General features: G+C 37.9%; 2 protein-coding genes across 2 annotated transcripts in view; one reads left to right on the top strand and one right to left on the bottom strand.

Moving 5' to 3' along the window:
* The first annotated feature begins 881 nt into the window (after positions 1–881).
* On the top strand, positions 882–10,577 carry entpd3 (ectonucleoside triphosphate diphosphohydrolase 3). Its single transcript, XM_033981672.2, has 10 exons — positions 882–964; positions 3,627–3,764; positions 3,969–4,086; positions 4,199–4,358; positions 4,455–4,614; positions 5,304–5,531; positions 6,433–6,696; positions 6,768–6,872; positions 7,239–7,376; positions 9,603–10,577. Exons 2-10 carry the CDS (start codon positions 3,630–3,632, stop codon positions 9,789–9,791), a joined length of 1,497 nt encoding a protein of 498 aa, XP_033837563.1. The 5' UTR covers positions 882–964; positions 3,627–3,629; the 3' UTR covers positions 9,792–10,577.
* A 77-nt stretch (positions 10,578–10,654) lies between these two features.
* The window catches only part of LOC117383375 (RNA-binding motif, single-stranded-interacting protein 3-like), a 118,277-nt gene continuing 109,563 nt past the window's right edge, over positions 10,655–19,368 (bottom strand). The window contains exons 11-14 of the mRNA XM_033980539.2: positions 15,723–15,839; positions 14,098–14,184; positions 13,220–13,341; positions 10,655–12,459 (exon numbers count right to left, since the gene is read on the bottom strand). Of these exons, the coding sequence (XP_033836430.1) occupies positions 12,456–12,459; positions 13,220–13,341; positions 14,098–14,184; positions 15,723–15,839 (330 nt within the window). The 3' untranslated portion in view covers positions 10,655–12,455. The remainder of the gene's footprint in view (positions 12,460–13,219; positions 13,342–14,097; positions 14,185–15,722; positions 15,840–19,368) is intronic.

The following is a 19,368-nucleotide window of genomic DNA, read 5'->3' as shown; positions in this document are numbered from 1 at the left end:
ATTCCAAGTGACGTCTAAAACTAAAAATGGTTGTCAGAACTTTTTCCCAAAATAAAAAATGGTGGAGGCTGTTGAATGACATACAAACATATTAATTCAAGAAGCAGTTTGATCATATTGGTGACAAAACACACATTGTTTAAAAGAAAAGTAAATATTATATATTTGTATCCTGTTGGCCTTTCCCAAAAAAAATGTCATATCCTGTATTTTAACCATTATTTGTATTGTAACTATAAAGAGACAGTTTGGTAAGGTATTAGAGTGGCATAGAGGATCAAATTGTGGACAAAGTCAGAAGCTTAAACAGGTCTTTATAAGGGAAATCCAACTAAAAACAAGCTTGAACAAGACAAGTGACAAGAGACAAGAGTGTGTACAGTCTCAGCAGCCCTGTTCAGCATTATTTGTGTAAGGCCAACTTTTACTGTATCATTTGGACCTCGTGGATGTTGCTAAACACCAAATTGTGTATACACAATATCAGTCTTTCTCAAGAGATTGTAATTTTTCTTCTTTTACAACCACAAACAAATATCAAATGACACATGAGCCTGTTATTAAAGCTATCACCTTCAATTATGTCAATTGCTGCTGTCTAATGTTGGTGTTGGAGAGTCTAATAGCTCACTGGGTCCATACAGCCTCCAGCACGCTTCTCCTCAACTCTACACTCCAGTGACTACATTAATTAGCATTATAAACACTCTCCTCTCACATCACTGATTCTTTCTAATAGGCACAATAAGTCCGTACTGGTCAGGGTGGGCATGGTTTAAAATTGGGGTTTGAACAGAAGCTCCTCCCCAGTCCCCAGCACGCCCTCTCTGCTGGGTTACAAGACTCCTGTGCATGTGGGCTGGTCATTCTTAACATCCCTCTCACTCACTCCACACTCTTCAGTTCTATCTCTGAACTTCAACAGACTCCAAAAAACAAGGGATCTACAAACCAGCTCTGCAAGGTAAGAAACTGCCAGCATTACCTGCCCTTGCAAGCATTTTAATGTTAGGCTATAGTAGTACATTATTCAGTGAGTCAGGCAGTTTGTTAGTGCTGTCATGCCACACTGTTCTGTACCTGCTGGGCTAGTCTCTACATGCATAGATCAGTCTGTGCAGACAAACACAGTTGGTGTTTATAGTGACAATGCTTCAAGATCTTTCTTTCATTGACCTGTCCATTTAACAATTATCATATGATACACAATGATTGATTTACAAAAATGTTTGTTGCTTTATCTAGTGATAGTGATTCAGTGCTGGTCCCAATCTATATGAATGGAAATTCTTGCTTGGTATATTAAAAGAATATGCATCAGGAGGCAGATAAATAACAATGGTCAACCCCAAAGCTGAATGGTAGGTAAGAACATATGTATGTATAGATGTAAATCTAGTACATCACTTTTGATTATACTCTTAGACCATTTATGTTAAATGTATTTTTAATGTGCAAAAAAATACATCTGCATGCCTTCATTATTATATTTGTAGGAGGTAGACGTGGGCAGATATTGATAATATTGTGGATGCTGTTTTGAAAATATTTTTGAAAAATGTTAATATCCAGTATATAATTTATAATATAAAATGCAGCAAAAAGAGCTGATTAAAAAAAATCTGACTGCATTATTAACTTCCAAATAAGGGTATAAAGTTGTATTTCTGCTCTTTTGTGGATCATTTGGCTTGGCTTGCCTTGACACAATATTATCAGAATATTGTAAGTAGAAATTTTGTAAATATTACCCAGCCCTGTATTTTATACAGTTTAATTTGGGTAAATGTGGGTAAACTGGTTTATAAGGTTCATTGTTAGGTAAAACTGAAGTTGAATGACATGTTTAAGTTTTGGAAAACATTTGACATCATGCATTGCAAATAGACAGTCTGCAGCTTCTGGTAAATACACTCCTATGAAGTCAATAAGAACCAGCAGGACACAGCGACTTTAAAGACAGACCAGGAGTCACCAGTAAAGCCACAGATCAATGGGCTTACAGAGTGCCACATTCCTTCTGAACTGTATTTACACTGGTTATGTGCTGTCCTCAAAAGGGCATGATGATAAGCAAGCCAATGCATTTTAACTGTACTATGTCTTGAATACAAGTAATAGATGGTGTGCAATGTGGATGTGAATATGTGTGATGGCTCTTTTCTTTTCTATGTAGCTCTCAGTCAATAGAATGAACTGAGTACCTTGTATGAATTTTGTTTGGATGTTGTCTATTTGGAGACAATAAAGGCTACATAACATAGGATACTATGTTATCATATCTTATCTTATCTTATTTTATCTTATCTTACAGCAGTTTGTCTGTCTTAACCTACCTGCTTGTTTTCAACAAAGTACCCATGGCAACATCAAGTGCATTCACAGCACATCATGTGTCCCAGACATTATTATTGCAAGGATTTATGTGAGTTTAAGATGAGGCTACTGATAATTAAAAGTAAAAGGGAATAGAATGGAAAAAGGCGTAGCTTTGTTGACATAATACTTAAAATTACATCTGACTAATACCTGCAGAAAACTGAAGACATCCAAAGTGTTTCTACCACACGACTGACATCATTGTAAACCAACCATGCCGTGCACCAAAAAAGTGCCAGATCATGTTGAAAAACAAAGACAAGCTTTACCTTTCACACTTGCTGACCGCTGTTTGCTCCAAAACTAGAACCACATGGTTGCATGTGTACACACATCATCATCTGTCTTCATACAAATAAATGCTATACAAATAAATACAACTTCATCAAAGCACACATGAAGTTGTCATTTTCACAGGAAACAGGAACCATCTGGAATATTGAATAGAATGAGCACTCAATGAGAAAGAAACAATGCACACGAAATATGAAAATTTAGCTTTTGATCTGTCAGTCATTTTGATAATAACATTTAATTTAACCTGTATTTTCGCATATTTTCAATTCAATTCATTTTATTTTTCTAACGCCCAAAATCACAACAACAGTTGTCTCGAAGGGCTTTCATGTTTTGGTTGATGGGGGAAACCGGAGAACCCGGAGGAAACCCATCCAGACACGGGGAGAAACATGAAAAACTCCACACAGAAAGGCCTGGGCGACCCGGGGATCGAACCAAACCTTCTTGCTGTGAGGCATGAGTGTTGCCACTCATTCACCGTGCTGCCTACACTCAAAAACAAAACAGGAAAAATCAGACAAAACAAGAAAAATCGGCCATATTATATTATATTATATATTATTAAATATTATATTATATTTTCCCTTCTTGAGATATCATATTTCCTGCCTTCTGGCATACAGCTATTTGATTAATTTGTCAAAGGTTTTGGCAAATGGCCTTCCTAACACAACCTGTTTTTACACTGAAATACGAGCGCCGTATATGTCACTCAGGACCTCGGGTGGCTGGATTAATAAAATCACATTTAAACAAACTGTAATCAACTTGAAACAATTAGAAAAAATGAATCAATAAACCTTTTACCCAACATCATCATTTTGTAATTAGTTTACAGATAATTCCATTATGGCTCACTCTCTACTTCTTCTATTTTTTTTCCTTATTATTATGAGTGCAAGGCTTTTAGGGAAAACCAATGTGCTTACCTCATTTTCCATCAATAGGAAATGGCCTCTAAAGAGGCCGCTGGATACAAGTGTCGGATCGCTCTGGTGCTGTTTCTTCTTTTGGGCAGCATTGCGGCTCTGATCGCTGTCGCTGTCATCCAGAACAAATGGAGCTTCACTTCATATAGTATGGAGGTGAACATTCTTGTACATTTTAAAAACTATTTATAAACAGGAGTTAAAGACAGGTGGGGGGATTATGTTTAAAGACCTGAATCTACTGTTGTTATATTGGGTAAAGGAATGTGAGCACAGATGTTATCCAGATGCTTTTGGTGCCCCAAATGTGGTGGTGTCATGGTTCCTAACTCTTAACTTTTGTCCTGTTTTCTCTTATAGTATGGTATAGTGATAGATTCAGGCTCATCTCGTTCAAATATTTACCTGTATGAGTGGCCCGGAGAAAAGCAAAATGAGACAGGGATTGTGAAAGAAGTCATGAACTGCAGGGTTGCAGGTAAGTGATTGTTAACAATAAAAGCATTTCAAACACAGTCTCTAAAGCACATTATGTTGTGTAACCACTTTATGGAGTGCCATGAGGTTTGATTGTAGACTTGCGGTCACAGGTGATGGTATCTCAGAGATGAAAGTTGATCCAGAGAAGGATGCTGCTTCATGGAAAGCTTTCAAAGCCTGCATGACCAACATCAGCAAAGCCATTCCCGAAGAAAAGCATAAAAAGACTCCTCTATTTCTGGGAGCAACAGCCGGGATGAGATTGCTGGAGTAATACATTTTTATTTGCCGTACTAATTAAAAGCCAAAGTTTTTAACTTATTATGTACAAGTCATCTTACATTTAAAAAAAAAATCATTTTAAAGGGAAAGCAATAAACCCAGGGCCATGGAAATCATGGAAAGTCTCAGACAGTACCTCAGTGCCCTGCCTTTTAATTTCCAAAACGCCTCCATCATCAGTGGACAGGAGGAAGGCCTGTATGGATGGATCACAGTCAACTACATCATGGAGAACTTTTTTGAGGTAGGCCACATTGCCTAAAAATCCCTACACCAAGATTAAGACACAATTCTTTTAGTTTATGAAGCAGATAAAAAGCATTTTTAACTATAGTAAATTAATGCAACCTCATTCGTCTCTTGCCCAGCCAGCCAAAACCACACGCTTTCTTTGACAATGCTTTACAAAGATGTTCTGTACCCTCTGTGATTGAATGTCCAGTGAATCCAGTTATTCATCAGCTTTTTCTACCTTTTCTTCTCCTTATAGATGAGCACCAGATTACACAACTTTATACATCACTGAAAATTCAAGGAAAGTCATTATTCTGAATCTACAAAAGCAACAACAGAGAAAAACTGTGGTGAACCTGTAGGGTGCACAGTCGATAGCTTCATTTGCTGTTAACTGCCCTTAGATGGTGCCTGCCAGGTCTTATTTTGCAGGAACTCAGACAGATAGGCCAGGACATAAGCATACTGTATATTGTTTAGATTTTTTTCTCAAATCAATAAAAAACAACACTGGTTGTGACATGTACTGAAGTTTGGCTCAGGACAGATCTTGGTTTTCCTGCGATTCAAAATATACACTTTTCAATACTTTATTCTAGACCTGTCAGGCAAGAACTCAATGTTGTGTCTAGCCTGGGCAGAACACACTGGAAAAATTCTCATCACGTGTGTGCCTAATTGATTTCTTTATATTTGCAGAAAAATATGTGGAATAAATACGTGAGACCAGAAGGAGGACAAACCTTTGGATCCATGGACCTGGGCGGCGCCTCTACACAGATAGCCTTCACAGTAGGAGAGAACCTTACTGGAGAGGATTACCTGCACGTCAAGTTGTATGGCTACAACTACAATGTGTACACGCACAGCTTCCTCTGCTATGGCAAAAATGAAGCTGAGAAACAGGTCTTGGATAAAATAATTCAGGTAAAATTATTTATGCAAGATACATTTACTATAGTATGCCACAGTAGCAAGTTGGTTGGAGGACCTAAGGAGATACTAAGGTGGTCAATGTGGGTGCGCTCTTAAAAAGTTAATTTAGAGCCTTATAACAATTGCGCATATCTCTCACCCCCTAACATGTTTGTTTTGCTGTTTTAAACAAATAGCGCCCCGTTGTGATTTATAAAACCTAATATGGAATTATTTGTTTTATGGTTGCTCTTTGAACAATTTTAGTTGCAGTAGCCTTCATACGCACATGCTTTGCAGATAGTATGCAATATAAAATCCATTAATGCCTAACTGAGAATTGATTAGTGAACAATGTTCATCCTGTGCTGTAAATAAGCAAGAGAGTCAAGTGAAGAATGCATTATGTTATTAAGAGTATTGATCACACATAGAATGTTAAGCATCTCTGTCTGGGAATACTGCACAAGCACACATTAATAATAGACGAGTGCATGTTCTCAGTCTGGATGGATGGCCCAAGTTTTTCTTTGCCTTGAGACTAATCCTTAAGCAAAGAAAAGTTAATTAGACTGTAAATCAATCATCTGTTTCCAAACTGAATATCACTAATTAACATGTAAAAACTTTGAATGGTTAATGTTGAATGACAAAACGTCCAGATTCAAGACATTCAATATGCAGTCAATCAGCATATCAAATTCACATGTGTGAAGTAAGTTTGATCCAACTATCTAAAATTTCTAGCTTCATTCATTTAATTGTATAAATAAAGTAAAAGTCATGTAAGTACTCTGTCTTCTATCCTAATCTGAAGACATGTACCCAGAAAATTGTACCCAATCTGCAACCACACTGATCATCACAAAAAGCTTTGAAGATCATTCACAATTCATTATGTTTTTCTTTATAGCAATCATCCAACCCAGATCTCATCTTAAACCCTTGCTATCCAGATGGTCTCAACATAACACATAAAGCATCAGACATTTACGATACAACATGCACAAAGATACCAGGGAAATATAACCTGAACCAAACGTTCTTCATGGTGGGAACTGGGGACTCAGAAGAGTGTAAAAAGACTGTCAGGATGATTTTTGACTTTGACACATGCAATGCAGACCAGTGCTCTTTCAATGGAGTGGAGCAGCCACCAGTCTTTGGAGAATACATGGTAACAATGAATTAAAATCCCCAAATAAAAAGGTGTACTAAGACTAAATGTGTTTTCTCTCTTTTGATTAGGCATATGCTGGATTCTTCTTTACAGCTAGAGCTATTGGTGATAATGAAGATCTTGACACCTTCAGGGCCGCAATAAGTAAATTCTGCCACACATCCTGGGTACAGGTATGTTAGCCTAAATAAATATATTATTATTATTAATTAGGGATTGGCTCCATAAACTTGCCATATTAAACGTATGACTCTTAAGTTCTTTCAACTGACCACAATCTCTGCCCTGTGGTTGAATAATACCACTTTTTTAAGCTATAGAATAATCACTTTTGTTTATTGATGATGATATTGACAGTGTTTAGTCCATGTGCATAGGCCCAGTAATTATAAAGATATTAACCATTTCATCAGTTATCTTACAGACAATTGATAGTTATCTTATGTTGTTTTTGTCATAGTCAGCTCTGTCAGTTTAGCTGTTAACAGAAATTGCAAATTAAATATTCTTCTAAACTTTGACTTTTTTGTGTCTTCCAGTTAAAGAAAGAAAAGACATGGATCTCTGACAGATATCTCAAGACTTACTGTTTTGCTGGCCACTATGTCTTTTCCTTACTGACAGAAGGCTACAAGTTTGACAAAAACACCTGGCCGAACATACACTTTGAAAAAGAGGCAAGTTTTAACAACACCAAATCTAGTGCTAGCTTTTCTGTCAGATACAACTCAATGGTTTTGTTAAGATTCTATGTGAACAACAAACAATTGGAATTAAAAGCATTATTAGACCAAAGAGTCAGTGTGCTAAATGATCTCAAAAGCTATGTCCACAATGCAACATGTTTGGACCTGAGTTTATGCCCGTTGTAGCCTAAAGCAGAAAATTGGGTGCATTCTTGAAGTTTTTTTTTACTTATTACAAGATGTTTTTTTATCTGTGTCACATGGAACAAAAAATAGTTTGTAGGTGACAGTTTGAGGATCTCACCATGGCCCCATTCATAGTTGCATATTTAGCACACACGCATGGGAACAAGACCACCCATGGCACTCATAGTAACTGTCTACATGGCAAAAGCTAGACATTTCCTGGCTTGGCATCAGGACGCCCGAGGACAGTGAGCAGATATGACAAAGGAGTTCCCTCCTCAGCCCGGGGGAATTCCCTGCCTCTCACTTAGGACTCACAAAGACGCCGTTTTCAAATGACACGACATTTAGCTTCAGACAAGACGGGATCTCTCAACTGCAGCTGGCAATGGGCCATTTTCCGATTCCCAACAGTAGGGTTAAGAGCAAGTGATTGATAGGCCCTTTACAAACACTGCACTGCATTCTGTCATAACTCATTCTTTCCCCTTCAACTGTAACTATATAGAACTTTGTAGAATATGTAAAAAAAAAAAAAAAAAAAAAAAAATCTGACAAAAAAATGATCATGATAATTATTTTCTAATACATTTTTCTACGGAATTGAATTGTTAAAACATAATTGCTTTTTTAAAATCATACAGGTCTATGAAAAACAAAGAAACAAAGAAAACATTACAAATCAGAGACATGTTAATATTCGCTCCATGAAGAGAGTAGATGTGTAAAAGTCATTTTCGACACTCAAATATACTATATATCAGTGGTCACCAACCTTTTTATCACCGCGGACCGGCAAACGCTTGAAAATTTTACCGTGGACCGGGGGGGTGGTTAACTCATTTTGCTAATTTGTGGGTTAAAAACCCCTTAGCATTCCGGGTCATTTTGGTGAAATTGCCCTTGTTCTGACCTCTCCAAATTAAAATAATCACCACTATTGAACCCTCAGTAGTAAATGCACAAGTTTGGGGTCTTTGTAAAGGTAACACCCTATAGTTTTACCCACAGGTGTCAGAATCACTGTAAGTTTGTCTGCTGAGCATTTATACACTTTGGGGCGCAGATTGGCATTAGCTAATGCTAATGATTACACATGATACACATTTGACCCACAATAGCAGAATAAACCACGCTTACCGATCAGGAACAGCATCCAGTCCATCAGCACATAAGGTCCTCTGCTCCTGACTCCACCATGAGATCTTCACTCGGTTCCATGAACCGCTCCGGGTCCGAGATGCCTCTAGTTTAACTTGTACAAACATCCACAGTGTCCTCGGTCGCGTACTTCCTTTGTTTTGTCCGTTTCGTCATGTTTAAAACGCAAAAGTGCTGCAAAACAGTGCGTAAAATTACGCAATTACGCGCGCGGGCCGTCGGAACGCTAAGTGGTTAAGTTGTCGGCGCTCAAGTGGCGGAAATGTAACCGAGAGAATCCGGTCATTTTTCAAAATAAAAGATTTTTCAAAATAAACGATTGTTCAGACTCCGATAATAAATACAACGGAAATAATTAATTATTTCTTGGACGGCCAGTGGCCCGGTACCAATTGATCCACGGACCGGTACCGGTCCACGGCCCGGTGGTTGGGGACCACTGCTATATACTATAAGGGAGGCCAGGGAGGGAGTGGTTCGAGGCGCTCCATTCAAACCTTCCTGGGGGAGGACCTCCAGGCACCCCTCACTCGCTCTCTGTCATTTTTGTATGTTAATTAGTCCCTCAGCTAATATAGCCTACACCCATATACCCAAAGCAAAATCATATTTGTTTACTTAAACAAATATCAAAACAAAACAAAACACAAACAAAACAATACATGGGTACGATCAATTTTAAACAATATGGAAAAGTGCCCTTTTTTTCTTGGTAGAGCGCCTGCTCCCCAAAGTATCTGCACGTTCCTGTTACATATTGTCATACCAATATTACTCAAGAAACAGTAAAACATAGTTAGAAATAGGACATGTCTTGAAAATACAGTTTATTCTAAAATTACAATTAAAGTTTTCTATTTTCTTTCACAGATAAAGAAGACAAGCATTGGGTGGAGTTTAGGGTACATGCTAAGTCTGTCTAATATGATCCCGTCTGACGTGAAGGAAAACTTCCCCATGTCAAACCCTCTGTTTGCTGGACTTATATTCCTATTCTCAGTCCTCACCATTATAACCCTTGTGATTGTCTTCATCTTCTGTGTGCGCACCTGCTACTAAGATCCTGGGAAGAAAAAGAATGAATTGAAAGAATAGGCTCGATATAGGAAGAGGCTTGAATGAAAAGAATAGGCAATCAGCGGCATGTACCAAAAGCTTCTGACATGTAACTACAAATTGTGATACCTCAGGGATGTTGATTGAAGGGATGTTTTTCAATAAATTGGCATGACCTAAAACAAAGGAGTAGATGGTTACAGGATGTTGTACTTATTTAATAGTGTTTTAGAGATAAAACCTCCTTTGACTCCATTTTATCTGGATGAATGAACACAACTCAGGGGAGCTCATTTGTCTGTTATGTTTGTGTACTGTTGCTAATTGCTGTATCTCTTGTGCGTTTGATACAAATAACAATACAGCATTCGTGGCATTGGGATCAACAAAAATTGACCATCAATGAAAACTATAAAACTTTTATTTTAAATTGTCATAAGCATGTATGAAGAACTAGTGTTACCCTTAACTGTATCTTGTTACCAGTCTGAACATTCCAGCCATCATCCGGAAGCAAAGACAAATATTGAATAAAATAAATCCTAAATATTTTTAAGACAAAAGCTCACAAACTCTTGTGATCATACAAGCTGCATGTGTAAATATGTTTATACATTTGCTGAATGAGACCAGTAGTTCCTGTGTTGTGAATAATGAATGTCATTCTACATTTCCAGCAGTAGGATAAACAATGCTAGTGAAGAGCTGCTTCTCAAAGTGAAGGTAGAGGTTTTTTTTTTAATGTAATGTATGTATGTATCACGGCACAAATAAAAATTTGACCATCCATTACTGCAGAAGATTTTTTTTTTCTTCATACTTAACAACAGTGCCATCTACTGGACATCCATGAATGCCAGATGTTTGAAACATTTTTATTGAAAGATTTGTCTAAAAAGAAAACAAAAATGAAACAAAATAGACATTTCAAACTACAGCAATATCCACTGTTTCTACAGACACTCTCAAAATCACAACTTGAAAGACATGGGAGGCATGTGACCAAGCAAATAAAAAAATAGCATCATCAAAGTTATTTCTGTTGCATCATCTTTTACACACCTGTACAAAAATCTCATAAATACTACTCACGTTTCCTCTCTACTTCACTCTCAACTTTCAATAACTTATTTTTCAATAGATGTTTGTATCTTCCCACTTTTGGTTGAATGATAACTCCATAACATCCTTTAGCTTCCTGTCATTGGTGTATGATGAGTAGACGGGGCGTGGTAGAGAAGGAAAAACCTCTATGCATTAATTCTTTGAAAAAAAAAAAAAAAATGTTTTTAAGGGAATCCACATAAAAAATGTGCCCCCAACTACGCAACTGACCCCCAACACCAAAAAATTGTGTTAGCAGCTTACACAGAAGTACATCAACAAAAAAGTAAACATCTTTGTGATTGGCTAAAATGATCTGAACAAAAATGCCCTTTTTCTTTTGCAGAGAGAGATCCCTGCTCATATTTCAAATGGCTTATGTTGGTCCGCACAGCAGCCTAAAGCAACATGACATGAAATCACATTACATAACTCAATTAAACTATCATAATTAGAAACAGCATTTTAGTCAGTCCATTAAGCTTGTGATTTGGCTGCTTACAACTGTAAAACTAGACACCAATGATAACTTTTTTCTACTATTTTCAGACAATACCAGCTTACATCTGATTGCATGAAAACATCTTGAGGCATTTGTATATTAAGACCTACAGCATGTCCCTAGATATCTCCCACAACAGAATAACATAAAAACAAGTGGAAAAAAGCAAATAAGGAAGAGCTCTTCAATGTCTAGCTTCTTCATCTTTGGTATAAAATATGCCACCTGTAGGCTGCACTTGATCAGCCTCTACTAGAACTATTGCTTTTTTGCACATTGAAAAATCCTAGCTGTTTTTCCAGCTTTTAGTGAGAAATGCTTGTCACGCAAGATGCAGGCAAAGCAAATGTTTTAAAGTATGGCAAGCAAAGGATGACAAAAGCAAGCACAAATGGCATGGGAAATAACACGTGTGAAGTTGCAGGAAGGAGCACTCTTCCCCAAATTTTCTTGAATTTTAAAAGTCCTCTTTACAAACACATCCTTTTTGCCTGTACAGTCAGCTTTCCGCTGCTCTTCTTGAATCATACTGTTTTTGTCAAACATAAAAAGGGAAACTTCTTGTTCCCAGCATTTCAGAAAATTAAGGCAATAAAGATTTACCAAAACATTGATATTCTAAAAAACTACTCAAATCATAAAAACGATGATGCAGCTTCATATGAAAGGAAGACGACCTTTGTTTTCTAGACTGCTGCCTGTGTCCCCTTTCCATTTTTTCTTGAATTGAATAAAAAAGTCTTGAAAATCTACCTGGACATTCAAATGTTCGTTTTTTTTTCTGTACAGATTCTAGTCAAGTTGTCTTCTCATAAAGACAACATCCAAAGTCTCTTGATGAGAAATGATAAAAAGTTGTCCAACAGTTCAGCAAACAGTTTATTTTTTCCTAAATTTTCTTCAAATAAGAAACATTTTTTCTTCATTTTTGTCTTGTGTTTGTGCACAGTGGAAGCATTTTCCTCTCAGTATTGTCCTTGTCACTGTTTCTTTTTGATTCCCCTGGTCACCAGTGCAGTCCTTCTGAGGGCAATGCAGCAATGAGCCTCACCAGCCTCAACTTATCTATGAGATAAAAAGGGTGAAACATTTAAACAATGTCTCAGTTTTGATGTCATTTTATTGTTACTGCTACAGGCAACTTGTCTGGAAACTCTTGAGAACAGGAATGTAAGAGGACATCAATGTTACATACAACCAAAATGCATAAAACATTCATATATATAAGCTCGTTTGCAGGGGGAGCAAACTCCTCAGCAAACATTGAGGAACAAACTGGATAAAGTCAGAAAATGTTGTATTGCCTAATATCTTTGGCAGTATCAAATTAAATCCATTCAAATATTATATAATCCAATAGAAAGTGCATTCTTAGTTAATTTCATTTGTTAGTACAGTGGTGGTACAGTGCCTTTAAGGATTTTGTTGACTATAAAGCAGTGCCCAAGAGAGGCCATGGGCAGCATAAGGCTTCTGAGACACTAAGAGACATTTTTTGTATTGAGTGTTAGGCTGAAGTCAGTGATTAATGAAGATTTACCCTATTCTACTTGTAAAGTTCAGGTTCAGGTTTAAACCATCTTATATTTTATCTTGTAACTGTACTACTTGAGTACAAACTTCCATTACTCTTTCCTTCACTTTTGTTTAGTTCTTAAAATGTTAGTGATTTATTTGTAGAAAGACTCTACTTTTAGGATTCATAAATGGTGGTGCCTCCAGCATCCTACTGCATTTCACATAATGTAATAAAGCTGATCTGATCCCCATCTCTTTAGTATTGAGCGTCACTGCTGGGGTAGTATTTCGGTAAGTCTATACGCACTTAGTCTGCTGGTAAGAATAGGCCGTGGTGTGGTCCCCCGTGCTCTCCACTGATAAAGGCTGCTGTCCGCTGGCGTTCTGTGAAGAGGGAGCTGTCTGGGGAGTCGCCTCTGTCACCACGCCCTGGAACACAAATAATGAGATAATTCACTTTTTAAACAAAATGGATTTGCTTAAACTCAAAAATAATGGGTTTGCTTTCTTAAAACTAAATGAACATTTGATCAAACTGATGATGATGTTGCCTTTCACTTGTAATGCGATTGACAGGCTTGTCAAAGCCTCTCAAAGTGCTATGCTGTAGTCATTATTCATTCACCCCATACTGCCCTGGAGCAAGTGGAACACCTTTTAAGTGGATAGTCATTTTCAATAAAACAAATTTTTTTTTAAATATTACCCTGTAGCATGGTCTTATACTATCACTAGGTCCTAGAAAAAGACCTGTTACACTGTTCATAAAGGTTATTGATGGGATTTTAAAATATTTTTATGATTTTGTTTTGTTTCGACAATCCTAATAGCCTATATTGTGAACTATATATTAGTACATTATATATTATATATTAGCTTTACATCAACACTTGGGTAGACCGGCTGCAGTTCTTTAATGGTATACACATTTTAGATAATGTGCTAATTTGTAATACATGAAATTATTTAGTTATTATTTAACTGTATGTCAAACTGAACCCAACAAATGACAGCAGTTCAACAGACAATAGCTCTAATAGACCTGGGTTTAGTTCAGATGTGCCACAAGTGCTTTCAAGCTATAGCCGTAAAGCTTTTAAATGTGTCCTCTGAAGACCACTGTGGGTTGCTGTGACAGTTGGCTCGTGTAATAGGCTCAATAAACAAGAGTTTGTGTGTCCTTACTTCCACTGTGATGGCAGAGGCAGGCACTGCAGTGTACTGGGGAATGTAGGTTCCTTGCATAGCGGCAGTGGCTGCAGCAGGCATGTACTAGAGAAAGTACAAAAATATTGTCATGAAATTAGAATAATACAGACAACATGTTTTAGTGGACAATTTAAACATAAATTACAGAGATAGGTGTTGCAGAATAATTTGTAGTAGCTTGAGAGTTAAAGAGAAGGGGCATGATGCTGGAGTTCTAATGCAGGAGAATGTTATTGACCATCAGGACCCAGACACACGAACCCTCAGTTAACAGTACAGTCTAGTACAGACCAGTCTGGCTATGCTTCCATTGTAGGGAGTATTATACCTCTGATGCAGGCTAACATAACAAAGACTGAGCCCTCAGTACAGCACAGAAATTGAATTTCTCTAACAATAGGTACACACAGAGTGGTGTTCACTTAACTTATTTTTCACTCGTTTATTTCCAGGTGTAAAGTGGTTTTATATTAGATGATATATTTGTTTCAAGAGTAGGGACTGACCATCGTCAGTAAGCTCTGACGATATTATGAGGCTAATATGTAGGGCTGATTTGGATCATTTTTGGACATATTATATTAACTAAAATGACTATAAGCTCTACAAGTAAAGCATAAGAAAACAAATATCTAAAGCATATTTTTGACATACAGAGCTTTTTCATTATAAAAGTATAAAAGAATAGAGCACTATTCTTTGTATTAAAGTGTTCAAATAAATAAAATCAGCCCAAACAAGATATTGGCCTATAGCTGTTATATTAAACGATGCTATAGTCTTGATAGACTTATAGCAGTGGTTCTTAATATGGTTTGATCGAACCCTAGGGGTTCGGTGAGTCAGTCTCAGGGGTTCGGTGGAGGTCAAGACACGCACCCGACTCATATGATTCGTGGACTGCGAACGTCTCCAGACACTGGCCGTGTCCCAATTCGACAAATGCACGACATAAAAATGTCATAAAAACAAAGAAAAGGAACAGACTTTGCTGTGAAAATAACATGAGAGTGGCCAAGGTGAAGCCATGCATTTCTGAACTGGTCTCTCAAAGGCAACAGCAGAAGTTACACTGATTTGCAGTAAATATTCATTATTATTCTAGCCTGATGGAAATTAGGTGATGGGTGTGTGTTAAAATGTTAAAAAGTAAAATAATTTCAGTGTGGTAGTATTAAAAAAAGTCATGTCTTTGTAAAAAGGTATGTATGTAATTTGTTGTGAGTTCATACATTGTATTGGTTTTATTCTTTGAACACAGTGATGTTAATGCACGGTTCATTTTGTGCACCAGTAAAATAGTAAAAATAGTAAAATATGTCTTGAATTTGATAAAAATTATATTTTATTTTTCAATAAAGAAGGGTTCGGTGAATGTGCATATGAAACTGGTGGGGTTCAGTACCTCCAACAAGGTTAAGAACCACTGACTTATAGCCTGATATCTATATATCTTTTTCTAATCAAGATTACACAAAAGCTTGAAATAACTCTGTGTATATTAAAAGGTTTTGTTTGGACTAGTGAATATATCATTTTTTATTTTTATATTTTAAATGTCAAAATTCAGAAGGTCACTTGAACGTAGGACACAAACTCACATTTCCCGAAGTGCCCAGAGACAAGTGGTTCATCTGCTGCATGAGCGGAGCCATTACACTGGACGGGTGCAGGGACAGACTGGGCTCGATGGCTGCTGCCGGAGTGATCACAGCACCCTAAGGCGCAGAGAGGACACAACAGAAAGAATGTTCAACAATAAGACTAACAGACAGTTATGCTCTGGCAGGGGGCAAAATAACTGTCACTGATACAACAACACTACAAAGGACCAGGAGTAATTTAAAGTTATGGGAAAGGACTGTGTTAGGAAACTGTATTAATATGAGATACAATTCAAGTACATTGGCTGCAAGTTGAATTTTTTGTGTGCAAACAATATCTGCTTCAACCTTCAGATGAGATTTGAACTAGCTACCCTCTAGTTGGAAGGCAAGGGCTTACTGCATAGTTAATGTTTAGGCAAGGCAAGCTTATTTGTATAGCACAATTTGTACACAACGTAATTCAAAGTGCTTTACAGAGTAAGAAAGACATTAAAATCACAGTACAACAAATCAAAACATAAATAATCACAAATAATCATCATAAAATTAACATTAAAGGAGAAAAGTGAAAAAAAAAAAAAAAACAACTTTCAGTCATGTGCACAGTTAAACAGAACTGTTTTGAGCCTGGATTTAAACATTGTCAAAGTAGAGGCCTGTTTGACATCTTCAGAAAGACTGTTCCAGGTTTTTGCTGCATAAAAATGAAATGCTGATTCCCCATGTTTAGTCCTGACTCTGGGCACCAGCAGGAGGCCGGTCCCTGAAGTCCTCAGAGTGTGAGATGGTTCATGTGGCTCTAACATGTCAGAGATGTACTTTGGCGCTAGGTCATGGAGAGACATGTTCACAAGCAGAGCTGCTTTAAAGTCTATTCTCTGAGCCACAGGAGCCAGTGCAGAGACCTGAGCACAGATGTGCTTGTACTTCCTAGTTCAAGTCAAGAGCCGAGCAGCAGCGTTCTGGATGTACTGCAGCTGTGTTAACGCTCGTTTAGAGAGGCCTACTGGAAACAAATGCATGGATAAGTCTCTCTAAGTCTGATTTAGACTTTTTCAAGAGACTTATCCATACCTATTTTTGAAATGTTTTTAAATGGTAAAAAGCTGCAGATGTTATTGATTTGATGTGGCTGTTAAAGTTCAAGTCTGTCCATTATTACCCCTAGATTTCTAGCCTGATTTGAAGGTTTTAGAGAGAGAGCCTGGAAGTGACTACTAACACTTTCTCTATGTTTGAGTTTAGCTGGAGAAAGTTGTTTTGCATCCACACACTGATCTGTTGGATGCAGTGGCAGAGTGAATCCACTGGTCCATATTCACCTGCTCCAGTGAGACATAGATCTGAGTGTCATCTGCATAGTTGTGGTAAGACACATTATTGCTGCGCCTTGACTCGACTCGGCAGCATGTAGAGATTGAACAGGGGTCCCAGGATTGATCCCTGGGGTACCCCACACGTCAGGGACATTTTATCTGGGACACATTTTCCCATTTCAACAAAGTACTCCCTGTTTTCTAGATAGGACTTGAACCAGTTTAGTGCCGTACCAGAGATGCCCACCCAGTCCTCTAGTCTCTGTAAGGATCCCATGATTGACGGTGTCAAAGGCAGCACTCAGGTCTAATAGGATCAAGACTGAGACTTTGCCTACATCAGTGTTCAGGCGGATGTCGTTTGTCACTTGATAAGAGCAGTCTAAGGGGGATCTACAACCTGACTAGAAAACATCAAAGGAGTTGTTCATGTGGAGACAACTTTTCAAGGACTTTGCTTAAAAATGCCAGATTTGAGATGGGTTGGTAACTGTTCAATATTGTGAACTCAGAGTGGTGACGATCTCTTGGACAGTTTTGTCAGTTACAGGTGCAAAGTTTCTAGGTGGATGCAGGGTTGTTATTTCCGTTCTGGAATTGATGGCATTTTTTATGCCCTGAACCTTGTCATTAAAGAATTGTGCAAACTCAATGCACTTAGATGTGAAAATTAGTTCTAATGGCAGCAGAGCTGGAGGGTTTGTTAATCTGTTTACTGTTGCAAACAAGACACGAGAGTTATTACTGCAACTTTAAATAATGTCCGAAAAATACCTCTCCCTTGTTCTACGTAAACTGTGGTTGTACATGTACTTTTCTCTGTAAATCTCATAATGAATCTGGAGCTTTGACTTGCGCCATTCCAGCTCGACTCTCTGGCACTCCCTTTTCTGTGCCCTGACCGAATCATCATTCTTTCTGCTTATCTTTTACTCTATTCTGTGGCTATGCTATTTATGGGTTCAAAATCAAGCTTTTACATATAGCATGTTTTGATATCACTTAAATACCTACACCTTAATTAGCCAGCTTAATAACTACTTAGAGACGAGATTAGTGTTAGGGTAAGTAATAGGTCATTACTAAGCCAGAATCATCAATCATGCCTTTGTTCTTGCTTTATTAAGGCTATTAAAAGTGTAAATATGTTGCTCATGTTTTTCCTTCTTTAGAGACATGAACAGCTTCACAAAGTTAAAAGGCCTGGTTTGGTGTGGTTTCAGAGGAGAATGGCGGGCTTGACAGAGCTTGCTCCTGGATACAGCAGAATCCTTTTACAGTAAACCTCTTCAGTGTGGAAGGCTTTGACGCGCCCTAGCACCTTGATGCTCTGAGCTTCAAACTGCAGTGCATCTCAACCCCGGCTCTGTCTGACTTAACAGGGCCCTCCTCTCCCCATGTAAAAGAAAAGAGGGGTTATTGGAGAGCGCCGTTGAACTACACTTCCCATAAACCACACAGGGGAGCTCTGTTGTCTGTATGAGTAGAGACAGCAGTCAGCACTTCTGCCTGTTGAGATGGTGGAGGAACACAGGTATTAAATTTAGGTGTTTTAGAAAGCACTGCAAGTTCTTTGGCAGCCATCATGCCCTGGAGAGGTTCACACATAGACTGTAAACACACATAGAGTGATGAAAGTTGTGGCAGTTTGAAGTTTTCTTCTTGGATGCACATACAATCTGTCAGAGCTGAGGAAAGGCTGTTCAGCTGAGAGGCATTTTGTTTGTGAGACAAACAGAAAGATATGCGTCAGACTTCTGCTTTGATGAGGAGATATGCTTGACTGTATGAAATAGCAGCTGTCTATAGCTTTTGAAAAACAATACACACATGGGTCCATAAGTCTAAACGTGTACTTCATCCACTACAGTAATAGTAACAGTAATAATGGACAGCACAGTAATAAATACAAAGTCTATCACAATTTGCTCTGTTCCTTTTAAGACTAAGTTTGAAAAGTTAGGCCCAGTTTGGGTGGGGCCATAGACCCTTCTCAAACAAAAAATATCTCCCTGAATTCAGATGGGCATAATCGGCATGGGGACTAGCCAATCAGGGACACATCCATGATACAAAGGAAAAAACAACAATGGATTAAACACTGATCTCTGTTGAATCAATGAATGACTCACTAAACATTATTAAAATGCTAAATTAATGAGCTTGTCTATTTCCCATGCATCACTAAGATAAACAAATCTGATTGCACGGCTCTGTCTGATTTTGGCCTGAGACACAGAGGATGAGGTGGTGACCAGCCTGAGATCTTATGTGATAGAAAGTGATAGAAATCAGTCTGGATCCCAGGCCACACATTCTCTCCA

This window comes from Periophthalmus magnuspinnatus, chromosome 16, assembly GCF_009829125.3.
Source record: "Periophthalmus magnuspinnatus isolate fPerMag1 chromosome 16, fPerMag1.2.pri, whole genome shotgun sequence".
Lineage (NCBI taxonomy): Eukaryota > Metazoa > Chordata > Actinopteri > Gobiiformes > Gobiidae > Periophthalmus > Periophthalmus magnuspinnatus.
The sequence above is the reverse complement of the archived record's forward strand: the minus strand, read 5'-3'. Positions and strand labels throughout refer to the sequence as shown.